The sequence below is a fragment of the Lemur catta genome, chromosome 1, assembly GCF_020740605.2.
Source record: "Lemur catta isolate mLemCat1 chromosome 1, mLemCat1.pri, whole genome shotgun sequence".
Classification (NCBI taxonomy): domain Eukaryota; kingdom Metazoa; phylum Chordata; class Mammalia; order Primates; family Lemuridae; genus Lemur; species Lemur catta.
Window position 1 is genome coordinate 104,032,333 of NC_059128.1, and position 24,168 is coordinate 104,056,500.

General features: G+C 41.7%; 1 protein-coding gene across 1 annotated transcript in view; it reads right to left on the reverse strand.

Annotated features, from left to right (window-relative positions):
- Window positions 1-771: 771 nt before the first annotated feature.
- The window catches only part of PTPN9 (protein tyrosine phosphatase non-receptor type 9), a 75,745-nt gene continuing 52,348 nt past the window's right edge, over window positions 772-24,168 (reverse strand). Inside the window, exons 8-13 of the mRNA XM_045532484.1 lie at window positions 16,399-16,492; window positions 9,512-9,578; window positions 5,801-5,879; window positions 4,093-4,243; window positions 3,454-3,661; window positions 772-2,643 (exon numbers count right to left, since the gene is read on the reverse strand). Coding sequence (XP_045388440.1) covers window positions 2,429-2,643; window positions 3,454-3,661; window positions 4,093-4,243; window positions 5,801-5,879; window positions 9,512-9,578; window positions 16,399-16,492 — 814 coding nt within the window. The 3' untranslated portion in view covers window positions 772-2,428. The remainder of the gene's footprint in view (window positions 2,644-3,453; window positions 3,662-4,092; window positions 4,244-5,800; window positions 5,880-9,511; window positions 9,579-16,398; window positions 16,493-24,168) is intronic.

The following is a 24,168-nucleotide window of genomic DNA, read 5'->3' on the forward strand; positions in this document are numbered from 1 at the left end:
GCCAACAGGGATGGTATGGGGAGTGGTCCTACAGGGACAAAGCTTCTGGTTCCATTTTTTTATAAGAGAGAAATGCAAATGACTCAAGATCTTCCCACAAAGACCAGTATGCCCATACGTACAGTTTCCCCCTGGGAGAATGACCCCTTTGGTACTCTGCAGACCTGAGGACCCTACTACATCAGGAGGTCCCGACTGGGATAATCAGTCACCAACCTTGTCACCCTTCAGGTCCACCACAGGATGCATGGGTTCAAGACCAACCACCTGGAAATTAAGAATTGCTTATATTCTGAAAGGAGAGTTTGAAAAACCTCTAGTCTCCAAAGACAAAGCACTATCTCCATCTTTGACACAATGAAGAGATAAAAGGCTTTGTAAGCAGACCAACTTGAGCTCCAGTTTTACAGCAAATCACCGTAACCCTCTGGACCTCACCTTACTCATCTATACAGAAATGGGAAAAGGGTAGACAAGGGAAAGGAGGGAGAGGATAATATCTCACTGGACTGTTATGCGGTTTAAATGAGGTAATCGGGGGCAAGCACCTGTCACAGAGCTTGGCACACAGCAAGAGCTCAACTGTGTTGGTTCCCTTTGTCCAGAGCTAAGGCCACGGCCTACAGAAAAGGTAGGTAGCTCTCAGAAGTGACAGTCTCAGATACTGGAGCCTTGAGTCCCTCCCTGCCTCCCCATCCCTCCCAGACCAGCTCCTAGACCCCCTCCTCACCTTCCCAGCCCCAGACTGCTAAATTGATGAAGCTAAAAGGGTTTTGATCATGTCGGTATATTTATATGTAAATACAAAACTGTATCACTATAAGATATTGATTATGAACATTACAACTATTTTCTGAATCTGACTCAGTCCATTAATGTTAAATACAAAATGAAATGATTGTAAAAAATAAGAATATACATATTCAAAGAGCTTATTACAGTATAAAATTATTGAGGTCTGATTAGCCACCAACCTCTTCTATGATGAGGGAAAGTTTAAGGGTTCCTGGAATTTTCATAGGAATGTGGAGTGCTAGGGACTCTTGATTCCATCCCTGGCACATCAGGATGGGTGAACTGGGAGCAGGCAGGGACAGGTTGCAGTGAGTAGGGGACCACCTCCCCCAGCCAGGGGGTTAAGCTTTTTATTGGCACAGAACCTTGAGCTTGAGCTTGAGCTTGAGCTCGAGCTCCAGGGTCTGGCAGGCTAGCAGGCAGGAAGAGATGGGCATCTTGGTAGACAGGGCCAAGCTGCATAAGGAAAGGAACCATCCAGCAAAAGAAAAGGGGGCCACAGCTTGTCCTCCCAGGAGGGATTCTCATAGTAGTTTCCTTTCACACCTGGGCTCCCCTTCTTTCCTTCTAAGACTTTGTACCAGTCGCTTTTGGCTCTGGCTGCTCAGTGAGTTCATCTCTACCCCTGGGGTCTCCCATCCCCGGGGTAGTGAGAGGAAAGAGAGAACATGGAATCACAGTGGAGGTCTGTTCCCAAAAATGGCCAAGTAAACAGAAAAAACTCATCAGATAAGGGCAACCCATGCTGAATTAACCCAGTGTCACCACAAACCAATATCCTTGGCTCCAACAGGCAGCATCCGGAGGTAAGTCATTACTTAAGGATGAGGGCCCGTGGCAGGAGCATGTAGGAGATGTGTGTGTGTGTGTCCTCTTTCACCACTCTGCAGTGTGACAACAGGAGACAGGATCCCCAACCCCAGCTACTCCAGGGTAAACAGTAGGATCCAAGAACCAAGGAGCCCTGAACTGCAACATGGAGCCCCAGGAACTTCTACAAAGGAGTATCTGTGTGTATATGTATTTATAGAATACAATCATATTATCACATACAATATATATTATATACACACGTACATATGGACCCATACACGTAAGTGCACATACACACACGCACACACACAGAATGACAGAAAAGACTGGAATACACGCCCTGTGTATAAACGTGCTTGGCACTCAGGACGATCTATAGAATATGTAACTTGGTCAATCAAGCTCTTGGGGAGGAAGGTGAATGCTCACCAAATCTTCCCATAATATCCTAGCAAAGGGAAGGAGTGGGAAAGAGGAGACCTCCAGAAGGAGAATGGCATTGGGAAACAGGAGGGAGGTTCCTTCCCCACTTACCTCGGGGCCCCTGGCAAAAATCAATAGCCACAATTTGGTTTTAATAAGGCACAGTTTGATAGCAGGTGCTAGGAATTCAGAACACATTGCTGCTGGCCCTTTCTAGAGGCAATTTCACCACATTTATCTAGCCAAAGGGAAGGCTGCCTTGCGTGTACACGTGTGCCAGGAGATAAGAGAAAGGTTGATCCATGGCTTCAGCATAACTGTTGGCAACCTATAGGCCCAGCGGTGTCCAGGATAGTTTAAGGAAGGCTGGCCAGCAGGTAGGAGGCTCGTGGGAGAGTTACTGACCCTCCATGGCCAGCAGGTTGCGGCCAGAGGACACCATGCCCTCCTTCTCTGCGAACTCCAGGATGGCCTTGTAGCAAAAATAGTACTGCTCAGGGGTCTGGATGCTGAAGGCCCTCTGGGTTCTCATTCGTGACACCGTCTGGAACACATTAAGGGTGCCAAGCTCCTCCAGCTGTGCCAGGCAGATGTCCAGTGAGCAGAAGGTACCTGAAGAAGGAAGGAAGGGATCACATGTAGTTTACCTCTCCTCTCTTCCTCCCTCTACCAAATAACCCAGGCAGAATTGGATGAATGTATTCAAAGGCAAGGTGCCTCAGGGCAGGAGGCCACATGGCCTTAGGCCTAAAAGAACTCAAAGAAGAGATCACAGGGAGTGCTGAAGGCCAGAGAAATAAGGCCTCTTGTGTCTCTCCGGACATACATGGGGGTAACAGGAAGAGTGGGAAGTGACACAGGAATTTCCTGCTTCAATCTCAGACAGACAGACTGACAGCACTCCCACATTTAATGTCCAGAGACTCTGCGACTTTTCCACAGAGGCCTAACACAAACCTATCCTTTCCAACTTTCTCCCAAAGGGACGGCTAAACTAGAAAGGCCAATGATTTCTACAATGTACATCCCCTTAAAGCAAAAGGTACTAACTGGCTCCACGTGGAGAACACAGCACAGGGTGAGGAGTCCCCTCAGGAAGGTGGGGATGGGACAGAAGCAGCAGACCAGCTGAGTTCTCTGGGACACCCACAGTGACAGTGATGACAAGGTGGCAGGGTCAGAAGATAACCATGCTGATGAGGTATATAAAGCCCTAGAAGGCATGGCCTGTGAAGTATATATTCTGGCCAGCACCTAGCACTAGGGATACCAAAAGGACATTAAAGAGGAAGTTTTCACAGCAATTTACCAGCAAGGGATCAAATGAGTTCTTTCTCCAATCACAAAGATGGCTAAGAGCTTTGTTACTCCTTCCCCACCTACTGCCTCTGGAGGCACCAAGGGCTCTGTCAGATATATTACCTGTCCTGCCAATGCCTGCGCTGCAGTGGACCACGATGGGTGGCTCAGGGTACTGCCCTTTGGAACGTCCTCCCATGCTGCTTACAGCCAGACTCTGCTGGCTTCTGACCACTCTCAAAAAGTCAATGAGGGAAGCTGCTGAGGAAGGGACACCATAATCTGGCCAGCTCAGGAACTGGAAGTGGGTCACCTGGCGTTTCTGCCGCTCCTTAGATGAGAAAAGCAGCAAAAGTTAATGAGGTCATTTCTGCCTGCCCCGACTACCTCTGGCTTTTCCAGATTCCCAATACCCTAGTGTCCCTACCACCAAGGCTCCTGCCTACCACTGTCACCTTTCCCAATTGCTTCTCCCAACAATTGCTTCTCTACTATAAGCCCAAAGGAAGGGTCAAATGTTTGAAAAAGGCAGAAGTCCTATATTGTAGGATATAGAATTATTTAGTTACAAGCTTTATTCCTACGTAATGGCACCATTAAGTTGAGATAATATGGCTGTATTAGCTCCAAATTGAATTATCCAGAAAAAAGAAGCAACTTATAACTTCCCTGGAATCCTGTCTATTCCCTCTGGAGATATTCTTTATGGTAGTGGTTCTTCCCCAAGTTTCAAAAGGTGAGAAAATGGAAACCTGGATTTACCTCTGTGTTGAGAATTTCTAGCGTTGTTTTCTTATAATGGTTCATGTTCTCCACACCTAGATTGGTCACTGTGAGGAAGCCAAATCGGACCCGAGAGTCTTTTTCTAAAGGCCAGTACTGGCCACACTTCCTCCTGCCGCCTTCCTCAAAGCTGAAAAGAAACAGAGCAAGCTAAGCCTTCATTTTCACTCACCACAGCACAGCCCCACTCCCCCAAAGACTTGCTGTACCCTAGGCAGCACTGTCTTCTCTTGCATTGCTTCTAACTTATACCATTGATTCTCAGCAGAAAAAAGAAGGAAGCCTCTTCATTCTAAACAGATTTAACAACAGGAAAGTTGCTGCATGGACTCCTTTAGCCAACATTTATTGAACACTTACTACATCATTTGGTCTCTTTTCCTGATATCTCATGGTACTTCTCACAGAACTGGGATAAACACTGAGAGTGGACAAAGAAAAACAGTAGAGAAAATACGATGGGTCAGAGAGAATGCTCCGGCCTGTACCTCGGCCACTGCTCACACTCTTCCCGGGTAAGGGCTGCTGGCTGATAAAGGACTGGGAAAGACACAGTTCCTGGGATGCTAGCGGGAGGTTTATGTAAAGGGCTAAAGTCCACCCCACGCCACCACTCTTCAGTGGCCCCAGAGTACTCCAAGGTGGTACTTCTCCCACTACCTCCTCTCCAAATCAAGGTGGTTATAGCAGTGCCCTGAGGAAGGGAACTGAGCAAACATTCTCATTTCATTTTCTTTTCATCATCTGAAATAACTTATAATGATAATGATAATAATGGTATTAATAAAATAAGTAATTCTTTAAATTTGGAAGATTTGTAGACCAAAATTTCAAAAATATTCCTTTCATTAAGAGCTTCCTGCCTGACCCACTATGTTTCACCTGTTTGTTTTTTTGGGTTTTTTTTTTGTTTGTTTTTGTTTTTTAATTCTCCTACAGGTAGAAATGTCTACAACCAGAAAAAATGGTTTAAAGTAGCAAATAGGGAGCAAGGAGGAACTGGTACTTCAGGAACCAGGAAGACAGCTTCTCTCTGGAAATAGAGGCCAGACTGAAGGTGAATTGCCCCATGTTTCCCAGCACTTCCTTCAGTGAATAAGGCCAGGACCTCAGAATAGGCTATAACTGGCACAGGGTGACCAGAGCCATGAATTAAAGCTTTGACAAATTAGATCTATCAATATCTATCACACCCTGCCTGTGTTAACTCTGGATTAGCTGAGATAGCTCAAAATCTTTGCCATGGCTTTCCTAATCCTCATTGTATATATTTTTTTTTAAATTGGAGAGAGACAGGGTCCTGCTCTGTTGTCCAGGCTGGAGTGCAATGGAGTGCACATAGTTCACTGCAGCCTCCAACTCCTGGGCTCAAATGATCCTCCCACCTCTGCCTACAGAGTAGCTGGGACTACAGGCACACCCTACCACATGTGGCTAATATTTTTATTTTTATTTATTTATTTTTATGTAGAGATGGGATCTCACTATGTTATACAAGCTAGTCTCAAATTCCTAGCCTCAAATAATCTTCTGGTTTCGGCCTCCCAAAGCACTTGGATTAGAGGTGTGACCCACCGCCCCTAGCCTAATCCTCATTGTTTCTAAGAGCTAAACTCCCTCTTGAATTACCCAAGTTTACACACGAGTGAGGATGGGGATCAGTGGGGGGAAAAAGGGATTAACTCACCGGGTGGTCATGACAATCACCAAGACTTTTTGCTCCCATACCATGAGCCAGAAATCACGATAGGTATTCTCCAAAGGGCCTGAAGTGAAAGGAGAAGACAAGGAACATGACTCTGGAAAACACTTTGTTCTTTCTTGGGCTTTTCTGTTTTTCTCCCCAATACTAACTCCAAACCACAGATGTTAGCTCCCTGCTCATCTCTCCACGTCCCAGCTTTTCAGTGTGGTCCTTGGACCGACAGCACCAGCATCACGAGCATGGAATGGAAGAGTGTTGGAAATGCAGAATCTGCATGTTAGCAAGATCCCCAGGACAGCTGCAGGGAGGTTACAGTGTGGGAAGCACCGTTACATATGCCCTTAGCACTAATCATCAGAGATTCAGCCACCACTTCCAGGCTGGCAGTGTCAACTGTGTACATGTCTCTAGCTGTTTTCACCTCACCTTAAGCTTCAGCCTTATAATCACAGGCCACCCACTAAACCATTCTCCTTCTGTGTCCCATCATCTCAGAACCACCATGACTGCAACTCAGTCTCCTCCTTCAGAATTAACTTTATCTTTCAATTTTATCATCTCTGTTAGTAATATTGGCATTCTTAAGTCATTCAGTCTTAAAAAGTTGAGGTACATTCTGACTTATCTATTTCTTTCATTTCCCAGAAGCAATCAGTCACCAAATTATACAGATTTTTTTCCCTTTGAAATGTCTTTGGTTTTTATCCTTTTGCCCCTACCCTCTTCCCATCCTATTCTTCCTGCCACAAGGACCACGCCATCTTTTGTCTGAGTTACTGTAACACCATCTTAATTTACTTTTCTGAGTAGGTCTCTTTACCTTCCAGTCTATTCTGGATACCCCGACCAGTTTAATCTTTCTAAAAAAAATTGCTCTGTCACAATGTAGACACACCATGCTCACTTCTCCCTCTATTCTTCCGCTCAAGCTGTCTCTGCACCTCCAATGCCATTCACTGTCTACCCATTTTCAAGTGCTGCCTCTTCCTGGAAGCTTTCTTTGACCACCCCATTCCTTGTGGGGCTTCTCTTCTGAGCTCTTGATGGCACAGTGGGATCTAAATGGCTTAACCATTTAATTTATATTTACATCAGTCATTTTACTTTGCAGGAATTAATGATGTCTCAGTAAACATAGTCCTGAAGACAAGGGCCATGTTGTCAAGTTCTGCTTTTACAGTTAGAACCTGCACAGGACTGAGCACTCAGCAACAACTTTGAAAATATTTGTGGACCACCAACTCCCTTTCAATCAAGAAAGTAACAACTGAGGATAATTCATTGTACTTTCCCAGTGCTTTTTCCCTCTCTCCTTTCAGGGAAGCAGGGCAGTACTAAGGGTGATTTTGGCCTAGAAGTCTGCTGGTTTGCCACCATTTTTGCTAAGTCTTTTAGCAAGCACTGAAATCTTATGATACTGGAATTCCCTCTTTGCTGAAGTAGACGCTGCCAAAACCATGTGAGGTCTTGGAAATAAGCTAAATGTCCAACGAGAGAAGATTAAATTATGGCATACCCATAATTTATGTAGTCCATAAACCCAGTGTTGTAAGATCAGTTATTTTCTGCCATTGAAAGGTTGTCACAAGATACCATTAAATGAAAAAGGAGACAATGTATAGAAAGAGTCCATTTTGTTAGATAACTTATATGTCTGTATCTGTATATATGCATAGGAAAAGATCTAGGAGGACATGCAAAATGTTAACATTATCTCTGGATCTTAGGGTTAGAGTGAATCCAAAGCCCCTTTTCCCTTTTTTCTCCCCCAACTTTCATTTTGAACAATTTCAAACCTAACGACAAGCTGGGCCGGGCGCGGTGGCTCATGCCTGTAATCCTAGCACTCTGGGAGGCCGAGGCAGGGGGATTGCTTGAGCTCAGGAGTTTGAGACCAGTCTGAGCAAGAGCGAGACCACGTCTCTACTAAAAATAGAAAGAAATTAGCCAAACAACTAAAAATAGAAAAAATTAGCCAGGCATGGTGGCATGTTCCTGTAGTCCCAGCTGCCCGGGAGGCTGAGGCAGGAGGATTGCTTGAGCCCCGGAGTTTGAGGTTGCTGTGAGCTAGGCTGACACCACAGCACTCTAGCCCAGGCAAGAGAGTGAGACTTTGTCTCAAAAAAAAAAAAAAGACAGACAAGCTGAAAGAGTAATACAATGCACCCATACATTCTTTAGCTAAAAGCTATCATTTTGCAACATTTACTTCTCTCTATACACACATACATATTTGTCCATTTTATAGAACTATGTAAAAAGTAAGCTGTAGACTAAACTTAATGATAATGTATTGTGCACTTAAAAATTTAAGAGGGTAGATCTCAAGTGTTCTTACAATTAAAAAAGAATTAAAAAGTTGCAGACATCATGGTATTTCACTGCTAAATACTTGAGCATGTATTAGGAAAACAAGGATATCCTCCTATAGAATACTATTATCACACTGATACAATTTAACATTGATATAATGATAGCTGACATAAAGTCTCCATTTTTTTAATTTTAATTTAATAAAAACCGTGTGCCCATATTGCTCAGGCTGGTCTTGGATTCCTGGCCTCAAGCAATCCTCCCACTTTATAATCCCAAAGTGCTGGGATTACAGGCGTGAGCCACTGTGCCCAGCCCCTCCAACTGTCCTAATAGTTTATCTTTAATAGGTTTTTTCCTAACAACTAAGGATCCAATTACAGATCACATATTGACTTGGTTATCTCTCAGTCTCCTTTAATCTAGAACAGTTCACTGCTTTTTTTGTTTTTCATGACATTAACTGAAGAGTCTGAGCCAGTTTTCTTGTAGTATGTCCCACAATCTGGATTTGTCTGGTTTGTTTCTCATGATTAGATTTGTATTTTAAAATTAGCGACATACAACACAGCTGATGTGCATTTCTCACTGCTTCACATCAGGAGGCATATATAATGTGCCTTTTTCCATTATTGGTGATACTAAGTTTGATTACTTCATTGGGTTGAGGAGGTATCCACCAAATCTCTTGCTGGCCATGCTCTGCAATGGTCAAAGTCCCTAAACCCACATGGTGGTCTATTTTGTCTTCCTGTGTTGTGATTTCCTCCCACCCTCTCAGAAGGTGACATGATATTCTTGAGAGGTACAGAAGCCAGGTCAGGAGGAGTACTGGGCCCACAGGAGCATTTATAGACACTCCATCTGAAATCCTCCTAAGGTCTAGTACTTCACTGTCAGACTTAGCACAGAATATTTATGTCAGAACATTTGTGCGAGTGCTCTGTATAGGGACCAACAAAGACCTGATAGGTCAGCAACACTCATTCCTACATTGGACTCAGTCTCTGGGAAACCCCATTGCCATTCACAGCCTCTTACGGGACATGAAGAGCATATCACTGGATGGTGAGTCCTGATGCCCGACCCCTTGGATTGGCAATATTAAGATATAGCCCCAAAACTTGCAGGCAGTCGTGTTATGTGTTTAAATATCCAGTTTATCTCTATGCAGTGCGTTTCCAGCCACACCTGGTATAGAAACCCTACAGCTCTCATCTGTCTTTTTCAACCACTACCAATATTTATGTAAGGTCAGGATTTAATGGGCACAAAACAATTCAAGTTAGCAGTTCCTTTGAAAATTATGCCATCATCTGGCACAAGGAATCACACAGGTACATGGCACAAAACCAACATGTGAGGGCTGGACCAGCTTACCTTGTGTACCAATGTAAGCATTCTTCTGCTTATAGCCATCCATGAAACTGGCATTGATGTAATCTGTCTGAGGATAAAAAGGAGACATCATTTCAACTGCATGGAATATACCATTTGGGTCATAAAATGATGTACTGGGTAAGTACAACTGAAGGTGTGAATATTGCCTTGTCAAACAGAAAGTGAGGAGTGAAACGGTCAATTCAAAACCTCACTCGGCCGGGCGCGGTGGCTAACACCTGTAATCCTAGCACTCTGGGAGGCCTAGGCGGGAGGATCGCTCAAGGTCAGGAGTTCGAGACCAGCCTGAGCAAGAGCGAGACCCCATCTCTACTAAAAACAGAAATGATTTGGATAGCTAAAAATCTATATAGAAAAAAGTAGCCAGGCATGCTGGTGCATGCCTGTAGTCCCAGCTACTCAGGAGGCTGAGGCAGGAGGATCACTTGAGCCCAGGAGTTTGAGGTTGCTGTGAGCTAGGCTGACGCCACGGCACTCTAGCCCAGGCAACAGAGCGAGACTCTGTCTCAAAAAAAAAAAGAAAGAAAGAAAGAAAAAAAAAAACCTCGCTCAACAAATGGCACATGGACAACTGGATATCTAAATGTGGAAAGATCAAGCTAATCCCTTCTTTACACCATAAACAAAAATGAACTCAAAATGGATCACAGACCTAATGTAAAAGATTAAAACTATAAAACTCTTAAAAGAATCCTTTTTGTTAAGACAACAGGCCTATTCGTCATCTGTGGCAAATGTATCTTGTTCTTGCTCTGTAAACCTATCTTGGCCTTCCTCAATAAACTTTATTTCACGCTTAAAAAAAAACCTCTTAAAAGAAAGTAAAGGAGTAAATCTTCATGACCTTGGGTTAGGTAAAGCTTCTTGGATATGACATCAAAGGCACAAGTGACAAAAGAAAAGAAAACAATTGGGCTACATTAAAATTAAAAAGTTTTGTGCTTCAAAGGACACATAATGAAAGTTAAAAGAGGCCAGGTGCGGTGGCTCACGCCTGTAATCCTAGCACTACGGAAGGCAGAGGCGGGCAAATCATCTGAGCTCAGGAGTTTGAGACCAGCCTGAGCAAGAGTGAGACCCTTTCTCTACTAAAAAACAAATAGAACGAAATTAGCTGGACAACTAAAAATATACAGAAAAAAAATTAGCTGGGCATGGTGGCGCATGCCTGTAGTCCCAGGTACTTGGGAGGCTGAAGCAGGAGGATCGCTTGAGCCCAGGAGTTTGAGGTTGCTGTGAGCTAGGCTGACACCACGGCACTCTAGCCTGGGCAACAGAGTGAGACTCTGTCTCAAAAAAAAAAAAAAAGAAAAAGAAAGAAAGTTAAAAGAATAACCCATAGAATACACATATTTAGTAAGGAACTTGTATCTAGGATACATAAAGAACTCTTACAACTCAATAATAAAAAGATAAATAAGCCAATTTAAAAATGGGTAAAAGGAGGTGGGTCATGGTGGCTCACACCTATAATCCCAGCACTTTGGGAGGCTGAGGCAGGAGGATTGCTTGAGCCCAGGAGTTTGAGGTTACAGTGAGCTAGGATTGTGCCACTGCACTCTAGCCTGGGTGACAGAGCAAGATCCTGTCTGGAAGTTGGGGGGTTGAGTTGATTATGGTGATGGTTGCACAACTCTGTAAATATATTAAAAACCATTGACATGTATACTTTAAATGGGTGAATTCTATGGTATATGAATTAAATCTTAATAAAATTGTTATTTACAAAAAAGGGTCCATTAGGACTTGGAGTACCCATAGCATAGGACCAAATAAGAGGCAAGCCAAGCAACCTGAGTAGGAATATCCATTCCGTCCAGCCTGCCACACACAAAAGGCACAGTGTGAATGGAGATGGAAGAAAGCTGTATCTCATATCTAGGACCAACAACGGGGCCAAACATCTAGACTCCACTGCTACCTGAATTAATACAAAGCAACTTCCAGACAAATTCAAAGGAGTCTCAATTAACAGTTCCTGACTCCCTCTCTTCCAGGTACTTCTCCCATCTCCCAATGTCCTCAGTCTTATGTACTTCAACATCATTTTTTTATTATACCTACTCACAAGATCTCTGCCAATATCCTTTAATCCAGGTTGATAAAAGAGAAACACTGAAACCAGGTGAGGTTGGCTCACGCCTATAATCCTAACACTCTGGGAGGCCAAGACAGAAAAACGCTTGAGCTGAGGAGTTCAAGACCAGCCTGAGCAACAGTAAGACTTTGACTCTACTAAAAACAGAAGAAATCAGGCTGGGCGCAGTGGCTCACGCCTGTAATCCTAGCACTCTGGGAGGCCAAGGCAGGTGGATCGTTTGAGCTCAGGAGTCGAGACCAGCCTGAACAAGAGGGAGACCCCGTCTCTACTAAAAATAGAAATAAATTATATGGACAACTAAAAATATATATAGAAAAAAAATAGCCAGGCATGGTGGCGCATGCCTGTAGTTCCAGCTACTCGGGAGGCTGAGGCAGGAGGATCACTTGAGCCCAGGAGTTTGAGGTTGCTGTGAGCTAGGCTGATGCCACGGCACTCTAGCCTGGGGAACAGAGTGAGACTGTCTCAAAAGCAAAAGAAGAAATCAGCTGGGCGTGGTGGCTCGCACCTATATAGTCCCAGCTACTCAGGAAGCCGAAGCAGAAAGATCACTTGAGCCCAGAAGTTGGAGGCTGCAGTGAGCTATGACAATGCCACTACACTCTAGCCTGGGCAGCAGAGTGAGACTGTCTCAAAAATGAGAAAGAAAAAAATAAACACTGATGCAGCTACAGTTTTAAGTCATAATACAACTATTAATAGTTGGGAATTGAATGGATAGAGGCAGCAGAATGGATAGAGGAGGAAATGGAAGGTTATAGAAAGACAAAAGAAAAAAAGATTCAGTAGCAAACTAGGGAAAACTCATACTCTACTACTCCACTATAGAGAGATCAGACTGACTCCTTCCTCAACCCTGGTACCCTTTCTCCAGTGGGTCCTATCACTTAAAGGGCAGTTTGAACTGTCGATACCCCACAGCCACTCTCCTGCTTGGAAACTTTTATTTTTGACAAAATAAATAGTGGAGTAATTAGTTGAGTTTTCTCCTCCCACTGCAGATGCTAGTATTGACCTCATACTACTATGTTCTACCCTGATTCAAACAATTTCACTGAACTAATAGACCGCATGCAGGAGACCCAGCATGCTAAAAGCCTCGCTCACTTCCAACCAAGTTTCCAAAGCCAGGGCCCACCACAGTCAGCCAAAGCCCATCCTCTATTTAGCCTGGCACATACAAGTGATATATCCTCTAAGACCCAAGGGAGAAGGGATAGAAAAGTATAAAAGATTTACCTGGTATAGGCCAATCAACACTATTATAAAAGTACTATATAAGCTGTTACCCCAGGAGTTATCTTTATGCTTTGAAAAGAAATGTCACCTCTTTAAAGATGACTTATTATTTCATTATATTAGTAACTGAGGATATACCAGCTTTCAGCATCCTTGTCTGAAATGAGCAATTTCAGAAGAATCATGGGAAATTAAAATGAAAAATGACCTCAGAGACAAAGCATAGACTTGTGGACTTTGGGGAACTGAAATAGTAGAAAGAACCAAACCAAGGGCACTATGTTATGGGCCATCACCATAGACTGAATGTTTGTGTCCTGCCCCTCATTCATATGTAGAAATCCCATCTCCCAATGTGATGGTATTAGGAGCTGGAGCCTTTGATAGGTGATTAGGTCATGAAGACCAGGAAGACAGAGCTCTCACAAATGGATTAGTACCCTTTTAAAAAAGAAGAGTTCCAAAGAGCTCTCTTGCCCCTTCCTCCAAGTGAGGATGCAATGAATAGATGGAGGTCTATGAACCAGGAAAATGACCCTCATCAAACACAGAATCTGCCAGCACCTTGATCTTGGACTTCTCAACCTCTAAAACAGTAAGAAATAAACTATTGTTTATAAGCTACCCAGTCTATGATATTTTTGTTATACCAGCCCCAACAGACTAAGACAGCCATGTTCAATAGAAACTACAACTAACAGCTTTAAAATTGCAGGAGCAAATCAAGTAACCAATTCACTAATAAACCTGAATCTTCCAAATAACGATGTATTATATATTTGAAAATTGCAAAGAGAATAGATTTTAAGTGTTTTACCACACACAAAAAAAAGGTTTGTGAGGTAATACATACAACTAGCTTGATTTAGCCATTCCATAATGTATACATATTTCAAAGTATTATGCTGTACATCATAAATACATAAAATTTTGTCAATTAAAATAAATAAATGTCAAGAAACAAAATAAGAAAGAATAGCCCCAAAGGTAGAAATACCACAAAAGTATCATGTCCCTGAAGTTAAATAAATAATTTAATGTTGGACCTGGCACGGTGGCTCACGCCTGTAATCCCAACACTTTGGGGAGGCCAACGCAGGAGGATCGCTTCAAGCCAGGAGTTCAAGACTAGCCTGGGCAACATAGTGAGACCCTGTCTCCACAAAAAAATCCTTACAAATTAGCCAGGTATGCTAGTGCATACCTTTAGTCCTAGCTACTTGAAAGGCTGAGGCATGAGGATTGATCTTGAGCCCAGGAGTTGGAGGCTGCAGTGAGCTATGATGGCACCAGTCCACTCCAAACTAGGTGACAGACTGAGACCCTGTCTCAAAAAAAATAGTAACTTAGTATCAAAAAAACTAAAACCAAACCAAAACAAAAAGCCTCTGACAATGTCTATAGTAATAAAAGAGACTACAAATCAGGCAGTGATCTTCAGATTAACCAAAGAATGACTAGAATGTTCTCCTGGTACACTGAGATTCACTCATTCACAAATATTTCCTGAATGTCTAACATGTGCCAGGCACCACTCTAGGTACTAGAGATAGAGAAGGCAACAAAACAGATAAATACAGCTATCTCTGACTCCAGAGCCCCAGCTCAAACATTGTACTCCCCCTCCTTTATAACGTATACTATGACAATCTCAGCACTACCGTGAATTTATCCTCAAGTGAGCCAGACTTTTAGCTAATGATCCTGTAGGAAAACTCGATGCAAGAGTTCTGGAAAGGGCTGTGAATTCAGTTTATGTGCTTAAAACAGTAGGGTCAAGAGAGAGTAAAACGTGATTATCAGGTCCTGATCCACATAGCATGTATGCCCAAATACAAGGCAATGATTTTCCCAAAAATTATCCCCCAGAAAAAGAAGGGGGTGATATAAGTTGTCCTTATAATTAATGTCTATCATGTTAAAGAGGCACTATTTAAATTCCTTTACTTTGACCAGCAACCTCAAGCAATGCCCTTTTTTTGGATGCTTACAGAGATCACCAGACAAAATTGGTGTATCAGAAGGAAAACAAAAGAAATATAATACCTATTCAGTCATTCATTTCAAAATTCTAGGGTTGGATGTTGCTGTAAACACATTATATTAAAGAAGAATAAGTAAATGATCATGTTATAGAGGATGCATGAGATGCAGGGTGAATGAAAAGAAAAACCTGTCCTAACGTTATCCTAATAGATTTTTCTGGTTTAAGATAAACTTTCCAGGGAAAATACCACACACTTAAGAGGAAATAAAGATGCTGTGCTCTGGAAAACCATGTTAGATTGACTCAAAAAGGGCTCAAATGATGACAAAGACTCCCGTGTTAAATGTGCATGTGAAGGCCAGGCAAGGTGGCTCACACCTGTAATCCTAGCACTCTGGGAGGACGAGGCAGGAGGATAGCTTGAGGTCAGGAGTTCGAGAACAGCCTGAGCAAGAGCGAGACCCCATCTCTACTAAAAATAGAAAGAAATGATCGGGACAGCTAAAAAAATGTATATAAAAAAAAATTAGCTGGGCATGGTGGCACATGCCTGTAGTCCCAGCTACTTGGGAGGCTGAAGCAGGAAGATTGCTTAAGCCCAGGAGTTTGAGGTTGCTGTGAGCTTCACGCCACAGCACTCTAGCCCGGGCAACAGAGCAAGACTCTGTCTCAAAAAAAAAAAAAAAATGGTGCATGTGAAGAGTTTGAATAAATTTTTTTTTTTTTTTAAAAACAGGGTCTTGCTCTATCACCCAGGCTGGAGTACAATGGCATGATCACAGGTCACTGCAGCCTCAAACTCCTGGGCCCAAGCAATCGTCCTGGGTCAGCCTCCCAACTAGCTGGGACTACGGGAATACACCATCACGCCCAGCTAATTTTTCTTATTTTTTGTAGAGATAAGGTCTCACTATGTTACCCAGGCTGGTCTTGAACTCCTGGCCTCAAGTGATCCTCCCGCCTTGGCCTCCCAAAGTGCTGGGATTAAAGGCGTGAGCCACCTCGCCCAGCCTGTGATTAGTAATATGTATAGATATCAAATTAATGCATTAAATAATATATTGAGATGACCATTTCATCTCAATCCCTAGACATTTTTTACATTATATAAAAACTGGTTGTCTACAATTTTTTTCAGATCTAGATGGAAAAATCAGAGGTCACTTATGATCAAAGTTGCCTTGCATCAATACAAAATATACAATAAACTCACCAACTGAATTGGACTATATGACCAGGACTTTACAACTATGGAGTAAAAGGAAAAATAATTAAACATTTCTCAAGCACCTATAATATATAAGAGCTTGTACTATCAGCATTCACATAAAGAATTTCACTTAATTTCCACTCAGTACTGTGCGATGGGCACTTAGGGACTTGCCAATGATTACAGACTAGTATGTAGCAAATATGAATTTGACTCTTATCTCTCTGGCTTCAGAGTCCATTTTCACTCTACTATAGTATTAAAGCTCTACTTTGGAAGAAGCTCAATTTCCCTCAGTGCTCCTAAAAAGATAGCATTTATCTGTCTACCTGAGTATGGCCACTTCGCTTTGTCAGCTTCACCCTAGTTTGGTCCAGGCAGGGTACATCCCCGTAACGGTTCTTCTCTAGGTTTCCTGGAGACCTGAAGGAAATGAAACAAACAAGCTAGAATAAAGAAGAACTGGAGGCAATGTGTATGTTCAAAGTCTGACAATGTAAAGGTGGGTGTCAAATTACTATTAGGGATGGTGACAGGGGAGCCTTTTACTCTCTAGTCTACAGTTTCATATCATTTAATGTTTTTTATGATAATATATATTACTTGAAATAAATATACTTCCACTCAAAAGAGAGAGGGAGTCTGCAATGGACTAAGACAGAAATTGTCACTGAGAAGTGAGGTGCTGCTATAACAGATACCTAAAAATGTGGAAGCAACTTTGGAAATGGGTCATGGCGAAGAGGCTGAAAGAATTTGGAGATGCACATGAGAAAAAAGCCTACATTGCCATGAACAGAGAATAAAGGGCAATTCTGGTAAGAGCTCAGAAAAGAAGAGCTATAGAGAAAGGCTTAATTTTATTAGGGATTACCTAAGTGATTGCGATCAGAACGTTGGTAGAAATATGGATGGTAAAGGCCATTCTGATCTCAGACAGAAGTAAGGAGCATGTTTGAAAAAAAGAGAAAGAGAGGGGGGGAAGAAAAATAGGGTATATCCCCAAAATATCTAGCTGCAGATAAAAATTTCTACTACTGATTTATCAAAAGATGTTCAAACCAAACCTCTTAAATTCCAGTTTAACATGGTAGGTTGACAACACATGTCAACGCCACTCCATCTACCAAATAGCCTAACTAAAATAACAATAAAGGAACTATTTGGTACAAACCCAAAAAATGGCAATGGAGACATCTGCAGACAAAGAGATTTCAACCCAATTTGGCAGACAAAAAGCAGATAGGAGGATTTTGGCTGATTTGGCCAAATGCAGGAAGCTAGGACCTCGGAAGGTCCTACAAAGAGACAAAATGACTTACCCTCAGAATTCCTACACCTTGGATGGAAGGCAAGATGAGGCACACAGCTAAAAACAAGGGAACACATGAAAACCCAAAAGATACACACTGAGAATCCCTCCCCCATCCTCCCTATCGTTTCCTATACTCCTCTTCAAGCTTGGATCCCACCAGGCAATAGATAGAACTCTTCTCTAGAGAGAGTGAACAGCACCAGGTAAAAGAATTCTGTCATTTGGCATACATCAACAATAAGCTAGCTGTCTGATCATTTTAATTTGAAGCTCACTCATGTAGCAAGAGCTTCTAAGCAGCTTTTAAGGACTCAACTCCTAAGTGTGAACTAACAGCCAAGGACCTCCACATAATTAAGGAAAACTCCTAACACAAGGACTTAACACAAAATTCAAATAAACATGATTCAAATACATACGGAAAAATGCATAAAAGACAGTTAATAAGTGAAAAATAACTTATAGAAGGCTATAATTAATATCCTCAAGAGAAAAGAGGCTAAACACTATTATACATGAAACAAGAATAGGATGCTATGGAAAAGGAACAATCAGAGAAGGCTCTTGTAAATTAAAAGTGATGTACAAAATAGGAACTTCAATAGAAGAGATGAAAGACAATGTTGAGAAAATGTCCCAGAATACAACATAAAAAAAAAAAGTAAGGAAAAATGAGAAAATTTAAAGAAATAAGAGAATCATTCTAGCACAGAAGTCAGTAAACTATTCCTGGTCACCTGTTTCTGTAAATAAAACTTTACTGGAATACAGCCAAGTGCATTTGTTTATTTATTTATTTATTTAATTTTTTTATTTTTATTTTTTTTTGAGACAGAGTCTCACTTTGTTGCCCTGGCTAGAGTGAGTGCCGTGGCGTCAGCCTAGCTCACAGCAACCTCAAACTCCTGGGCTTAAGCGATCCTACTGCCTCAGCCTCCCGAGTAGCTGGGACTACAGGCATGCACCACCATGCCCGGCTAATTTTTTCTATATATATTTTTAGTTGTCCAGATAATTTATTTCTATTTTTAGTAGAGACAGGGTCTCGCTCAGGCTGGTCTCGAACTCCTGACCTCAAGCGATCCACCCGCCTCGGCCTCCCAGAGGGCTAGGATTACAGGCATGAGCCACTGCGCCCGGCCTATTTTTTTATTTATTTATTTTGATTAGCCTGAGCTAGGACTTTATTTTTATTTCTTTATTTATTTATTTATTTATTATTTCAGGATATTATGGGGGTACAAATATTTAGATTACATATATTGCCTTTGCCCCTCCCAAGTCAGAGCTTCAAGCATGTCCATCCCCCAGACAATGTACACCGCACCCATAAGGTGTGTATATTCCCACCCCCTCCTCCCCACTCCCATCTGCCCCACATCCGATGAATGTTACTACTAAGCCCATTTGTTTATATACACATTAAGTACATATAGACAGTGTTGAGTACGTGCAAAAGACTGTTAAGACCCACAATTCTAAATGTTTACTATTTTGCCCTTTAAGAAAAGGTTTGTCAATCCCTACTCTAGGAGATCCAACCAGACTGACAAGAATATGAGAAAGAGAGAGAAAGAGGATGGGGGGGAAGGAGAATACTAACATAATGCAAGGAAAGAAATCATGAAAAACATAATATAAAAAAAAAAAGTCTTATTTGCAACCAGCCTGGGCCTGACAGTGAGACCCCATCTATTATTTTAACACATTAACTACCATGTGAGTTGTATTTAAGTCACGCTAGTTTTGAGCCCGGGACCTCCAGAAGCATATGTAACTCACACATCTCTTCACCTTAGGAGAGACCAGAACTATTTTTCAAGTTGCATATAACTCATGCAAAGAAAACAATAAAAAAATAACAAATTTTTCATTAAATTAGAAAGGATCATTTTGTTTTTGAAGTTTTATTCTATTTTTGTAATAAAACACTGTGGTAAAATTTTTAAACACCAAGGAAAAATTTTTTTCCTGGTGTGGTACTCAATGTGTTAATAATGTAAATAGTGACTAATGATTCAATAAAAAATTGTGACATACAATTACTGTATATTAGAAAAATATACAAATATTAAAAAATATACTTCATATTTTCATACTTCATAATGTCCAATACATCAAAAAATATATACTTAAAAAGGGAAGTGCAGACATGATGTAAGAGCTAAATGCTCACCTACAATAAAAATCAGTAAAAAGTATTACATGCATTTCAGTTTAGAATTATGGAAGCAGCACCAGGAGAGAGAGCCATAAATGTTGATAACAGATGAATATAGGCAGTAGAACAGAGGTAAGGCAGGAGATTGCTCTTTATTTTGTCATTGCTTTTTTTCTTTGGTATTTTTGCTTTTGAAATAAGTATTCAGGCCAGGCATGGTGGCTCACACCTGTAATCCTAGCTCTCTGGGAGGCTGAGGTGGGAGGATTGTTTCAGCTCAGGAGTTCGAGACCAGCCTGAGCAAGAGCAAGACCCTGTCTCTACTAAAAAATAGAAAGAAATTAGCTGGACAACTAAAAATATATATATATAAAAATTAGCCAGGCATGGTTTTTTTGGTTTTTTTTTTTTTGTTTTTTGAGACAGAGTCTCACTCTGTTGCCCAGACTAGAGTGCCATGGCGTCAGCCTAGCTCACAGCAACCTCAAACTCTCGGGCTCCAGCAATCCTTCTGCCTCAGCCTCCCAAGTAGCTGGGACTACAGGCATGCACCACCATGCCTGGCTAACTTTTTCTGTATATATTTTTAGTTGTCCATATAATTTCTTTCTATTTTTAGTAGAGACGGGGTCTCGCTCTTGCTCAGGCTGGTCTCGAACTCCTGAACTCAAATGATCCACCCGCCTTGGCCTCCCAGAGCGCTAGGATTACAGGCATGAGCCTCCATGCCTGGCCTAGGCATGGTTTTTATAGTCCCAGCTATTTGAGAGGCTGAGGCAGTACGATCGCTTGAGCCCAGGAGTTTGAGGTTGCTGTGAGCTAGGCTGACACCACGGCACTCTAGCCCAGGCAATAGAGCGCCCGAGACCCTGTCTCAAAAAAAAAAAAAAAAAACAAAACTATTTGCATATATTATTGATTGAAAGCAAAAATAAATTATAGACCCTGCATATAAAATAATACTCTACATTGTTCATGAGCACATCTGTATATGTTAACAGTATAAACAAAATGAACTAGAAAGAAACATACCATATTTACACTAGTAGCTGCTTATGGTGATGGGGAGAACTGAGGATGAGGATTAGAAGGGATTTCAACTTTATAGTGGATTCTTTCTTTTATATAATAAAAAAAGATGAAGCAAATATGACAAAATATTAATAAATATCAGTATCGAGTCTGGTGATAGGAACATAGTTGTTTGTTGTGTCATATACTCTGTACTTTTCTGTATCTTAAAAAATTTCCCCCTTCCCATACAAATATGCCCAGCTGATTTTTTTACAAAGTTGCAAAGACAGTTCAATGGTAAAGGTACTCTTTTTAACAAATTACGCTACAGCAACTAGGCATCCATAGGCAAATAAATGAACATCAACCTAAACCTTATAAAAGTTAATTCAAAACGGATTATAGGCTGGGCCTGTGGTAGTCTGAGCTACTTGGGAAGCTGAGGTTGCAGGATAGCTTGGGCCCAAGAGTTGTGGGCTGTAGGGTGCTATGCCAATTAGGGGTCTGCAATTAAGTTTGGGATCAGTATGGTGACATCCTGGGAGTGGGGGACCACCAGGTTGCCTAAGTAGGGGTGAACTGGTCCAGGTCAGAAAAGGAGCAGGTCAAAGTCCCTTGCTGATTAGTAGTAGGATCGCTCCTGTGAATAGCCACTGCATTCCAGCTGAGGCAACATTAGCAAGACCTTGTCTCTTAAAAAGAAATGGATCATAGACGTATATGCAAAACATAAAACTATAAAACTTTTAGAAAAAGAAACAGGAAAAAATCTTCAGAAGCTAGGGCTAGGCAAACAGTTCTAAGTTTAACACCAAGAGAATGATCTGTAAAGGGAAATATTGGTAAATAGGACTTCATCAATATTAAACAAATTTACTTCAAAGAAACCTTGTTAAGAAGATAAAAAGACCAAGCTACAGACTGAAAGAAAATATTTGCAAACCACAAATCCAACAAAGAACCAATATCTAGAATATATAAAGAACCCTCAAATGTGAATGGTTTTAAAAACAGGGCAAAAGACATGAAAAGGCATTTTACGAAGAGGATATATAGATGGCAAATAAGCACATGAAATGCAAATTAAAATCACCAAGAGATCTCATTATATACCTATCAGAATAGCCAAAGTGAAAAATAGTGACATGACCAAATGCTGGTGAGGATGCAAAGAAACTGGATTGCTCACACATTGCTGGTAGGAATGTAGAATGGTACAGCCACTCTGGAAAGCAGTTAGGCAGTTGCTTACAAAAACTAAATGCACAATTACCATATGACCTAGCAATTGCACTCCTAAGTACTTATCCCAGAGAAAGGGAAATTTATGTTCACACAAATCTACACACAAACGTTCATATCAGTTTTACTTGTAATTGCCAGGAACTGGAAACACAGATGTCCCTCAACAGCGGAATGATTAAACAAACTACTACATCCAAACCATGGAATACTACTGAGCAATGAAAAGGAACCAACTACTGATACATGCAACTTAGACGAAGCTCCAGAGAATGATGCCTAGTGAAAAAAAGAAATCCCTAAAGTTTATATACAGTATGATTTCATCTCTGTAACAAAATTCTGGAAAGGAGAATATTATAGTAAAGGAGAACAGATCAGTGGTTGCAGGGGTTAGGGATTGGAAGGTATATGTTTATTTATTAAAGGACAACAAAAGGAAGCTCTGTGGTAATGGAACTCTTTGTATTTTGACTATGGCAACAGATACACAAACCTAAATGTGTGACATAAGAACTAAATAAACAAATACAAAATAAAACTAGGGAAATCTGAATAAGATTGGTAAAGTGTATCAATGTCAACATCCTAGTTGTGATATTATATTACAGTTCTGGAAGATGTTACCATGGGGGAAACTGAAAAGGGTACATGAATGTGATCTGTCTGTATTATTTCTTACAATTACATGTGAATCTACAATTAGCTCGTAATGAAAAGTTAGAAGAGAGGCCGGGCGCGGTAGCTCATGCTGTAATCCTAGCACTTTGGGAGGCTGAGACAGGACAAACACTTGAGGTCAGGAGTTCAAGAACAGCCTGAGCAACATAGCAAAACCCCATCTCTACAAAAAATAAAGATTAGCCGGGTAGGGTGGTGTTCAGCTGTATTCCCAGCTACTCGGGAGGCTGAGGCAGGAGGATCACTTGAGCCCAGAAGACTGAGGTTGCAGTGAGCTATGATCATGCCACTGCCCTCATGTCCGAGTAACAAAGCAAGACTCTGTCTCCAAAAAAAAAAAAAAAGAGTAAGAAGAAAAAAGGAAAAAGTCTCTCTCTTTCACTGGTTATAGCAAGAAAATCTCTTGGTCCACGGGAATCCTGGGGAATAGTGAATACTCTAATATCTACTTTATAATCCAGAATTCCAAAGGAGACAGTTTACTTCGTGTAAATAGTTCTACTGAGTCGAGTCATACATTTATGAAGCAAAGAAGGAAAATAAAAGATAAAAATTAAAAATGTAGAAAGATAATAACTGGGATTGGTCACACCTGTAATCCTAGCACTTTGGCAGACCAAGGCAGGAGGATCACTTGAGGCCAGGAGTTCGGATCAGCCTGAGCAAGGGTGAGACCCTGTCTCTACAAAAAATAAAAAAAAAATAGCCTGGCGTGGTGGCACAGGCCTTTAGTTCCAGCTACTCGGGAGGGTGAGGCAGGAGGATCACCTGAACCCAGGAGTTTGAGGCTACAGTGAGTTGTGAGGATGACACTGCACTCTAGCCTGGGTGACAAAGCGAGACCCTGTCTCAAAAAAGAAAAAAAGAAAAAAATTAAAGAAGGCAGTTCTACTGGGACTTTGTATAAAGTAGAGGCCTGGAGCTGATGGGATTCTGGGTTCTGGATCATGAAGTAGGGCTCAATCATTCAATAAAAAGGCAAGACTGGGAAGTCCTGTCATTGGACTGTGATATGTTCTCTGACTGTTACATGACAGTTAGTTTGGATAATGCCAAGAGGACAATCTAAAGCTACTTTTTTAATGGGTGGGGCGTGGGGGCCCACAGAGGAAATGGCATCTCAAGGACCTCACAGCAGAGGATAAATGCAGAAGCACCAAGAGCAAGGTGAGGAATCCCCAGGATAAGTGTACACCTTCTTGGATCAGACCAGCACTCCTCCCCGCTCCAAGGTACTTCTTTGATTCACGCCTGCTGGCGGGCAAACTGCTCTGGTTGGGAAAGAGAATGGGATGTAAACAGGGTCTGGAGCTGGTAGGTAAGAAACAGAGCTGTGTGGGAGAAAAGAATACTCCCTCTTCTTGATATATGGTCTTCTTTCCTTTTTTCTCCACTTTCTTTCCTTTGCATTCTTGCTCTGCTTATTGGCTTCTTTCCAATTGCCTCTTTCCTCGTACTTTCCTTAGCTCAGTTTAGTCTTTTCACGCTTTCCTTAAAGATTCTCTCCCTGCATCATCTTCTGAATACACTGACAAAGCTGGACAGGAATGATGAGAGAGAAGAGGTACTCACACAGCATCACGGATTCCTAAAACATTTAAGCTACTAAGGCAGGTGGACATCACAGTCCAATAGTCACATATTACACACAGGAAAACTGAAGTGCCAATAAGGGAAATAACTTGT